General features: G+C 61.1%; 1 protein-coding gene across 1 annotated transcript in view; it reads right to left on the minus strand.

The window, feature by feature from the left end:
- The window catches only part of LOC104510668 (zinc finger protein 609-like), a gene marked incomplete at its 3' end in the record, with an annotated part of 15,620 nt that overhangs the window by 312 nt on the left and 14,165 nt on the right, over positions 1-1,143 (minus strand). The window contains 2 exon segments of the mRNA XM_010152993.1: positions 395-570; positions 744-1,110. Coding sequence (XP_010151295.1) covers positions 395-570; positions 744-1,110 — 543 coding nt within the window.

Raw genomic sequence — 1,143 nt, forward strand, 5'->3', positions numbered from 1 at the left:
CACGCTGATCCTGTTTCAGGCAGCTCCTTCCAAAACCAGGGTTTGCTGCCACTGTGTCATCCCAGCTCCGCCCAGGACCCTACGCTGCTGCGGGATGGAGACAGCTCCCGCATCCCGCCCACCAGCCCCAGGGCTGAGAGGACAAGCATCACCGGGTTACTGCAGGGCCTGGAGAAGCCCCAGTGCTCCTCCGGGCCAGCCCTGCCCACAGGTTTCGCTTGTCCATCCCCAAGGGGTTAGTTGTGGGATTACTCCTCTGCCCTAAGTATCCTACAGCAGCAGGAACAGCAAAAACCCAGGGCAAGCAGTTGGTCTGAGCCGGCTACAGGATCCAGGAACCATCCCAAAGCTTGTACCTGGAGCTGGACAAAGCCAGCACCTTCCCAACACTCACCGTGGGCGATTTGCTCTTGTAGTGGCTGGCATGCTGCTGCAGGATGTCCAGGGCCTTGGACTCCGAGCTGGATTTACAACTCACGCTGGGGCTGGCGCGGGACTTGTCGCTGTCGTCGCTGCCGGATGCCTTGCTCCCGTACGGAGAGAAGGAATAGCTGGAGGGTAGGTATGATCCTGGGGGGCAGAAAAAGCAGTCAGGGCGTGAGAAGCCTTCGGACAGCACAGCAGGAGCGCACAGCTCTGCACGGGTGCTTCCTGGAGCGAGAGCGTGTCCCGCAGCCGTCCGCCACGCTGGGAGCAGGGACGGCCTGGGAAGGGACGGCTCCAGGAGCAGCCCAGCTCCCTACCTGGGTAATTCTGCATCATGACGGTGGGCATGGCTCGGTAGCTGGGGTGGTTGGGGTCGTACGACTGGCTGTAGGAGTAGCCGTGCATGTAGGGGATGTAGGACTGATGCTGCGTGAGGGGTGAGGACACGGGGACGTGGACGCTGGGTCTGGGGTCCTTCCCCACCATGCGAGCCTCCTCGGTGGGGGTCAGTTTGCACTCGGAGCTGGTGCTCTCCTTCCCGTCCTCCTTGGATGCAGCTTCTTTGCTCCGATTTCTTTCTTCCTTCAACTTCCGGTCCCTCTCCTCTTTCCACCGCTCATCCTCCGTCTTGATGTCCGAGTACTTCGCTGGGTACACGTAGGTCCACATCCGGGGCTCGGCTTCCTGCAAAAACCAGCCAAACATCAGAGTGGCTGC

This window comes from Eurypyga helias, unplaced genomic scaffold, assembly GCF_000690775.1.
Source record: "Eurypyga helias isolate BGI_N326 unplaced genomic scaffold, ASM69077v1 scaffold5096, whole genome shotgun sequence".
Lineage (NCBI taxonomy): Eukaryota > Metazoa > Chordata > Aves > Eurypygiformes > Eurypygidae > Eurypyga > Eurypyga helias.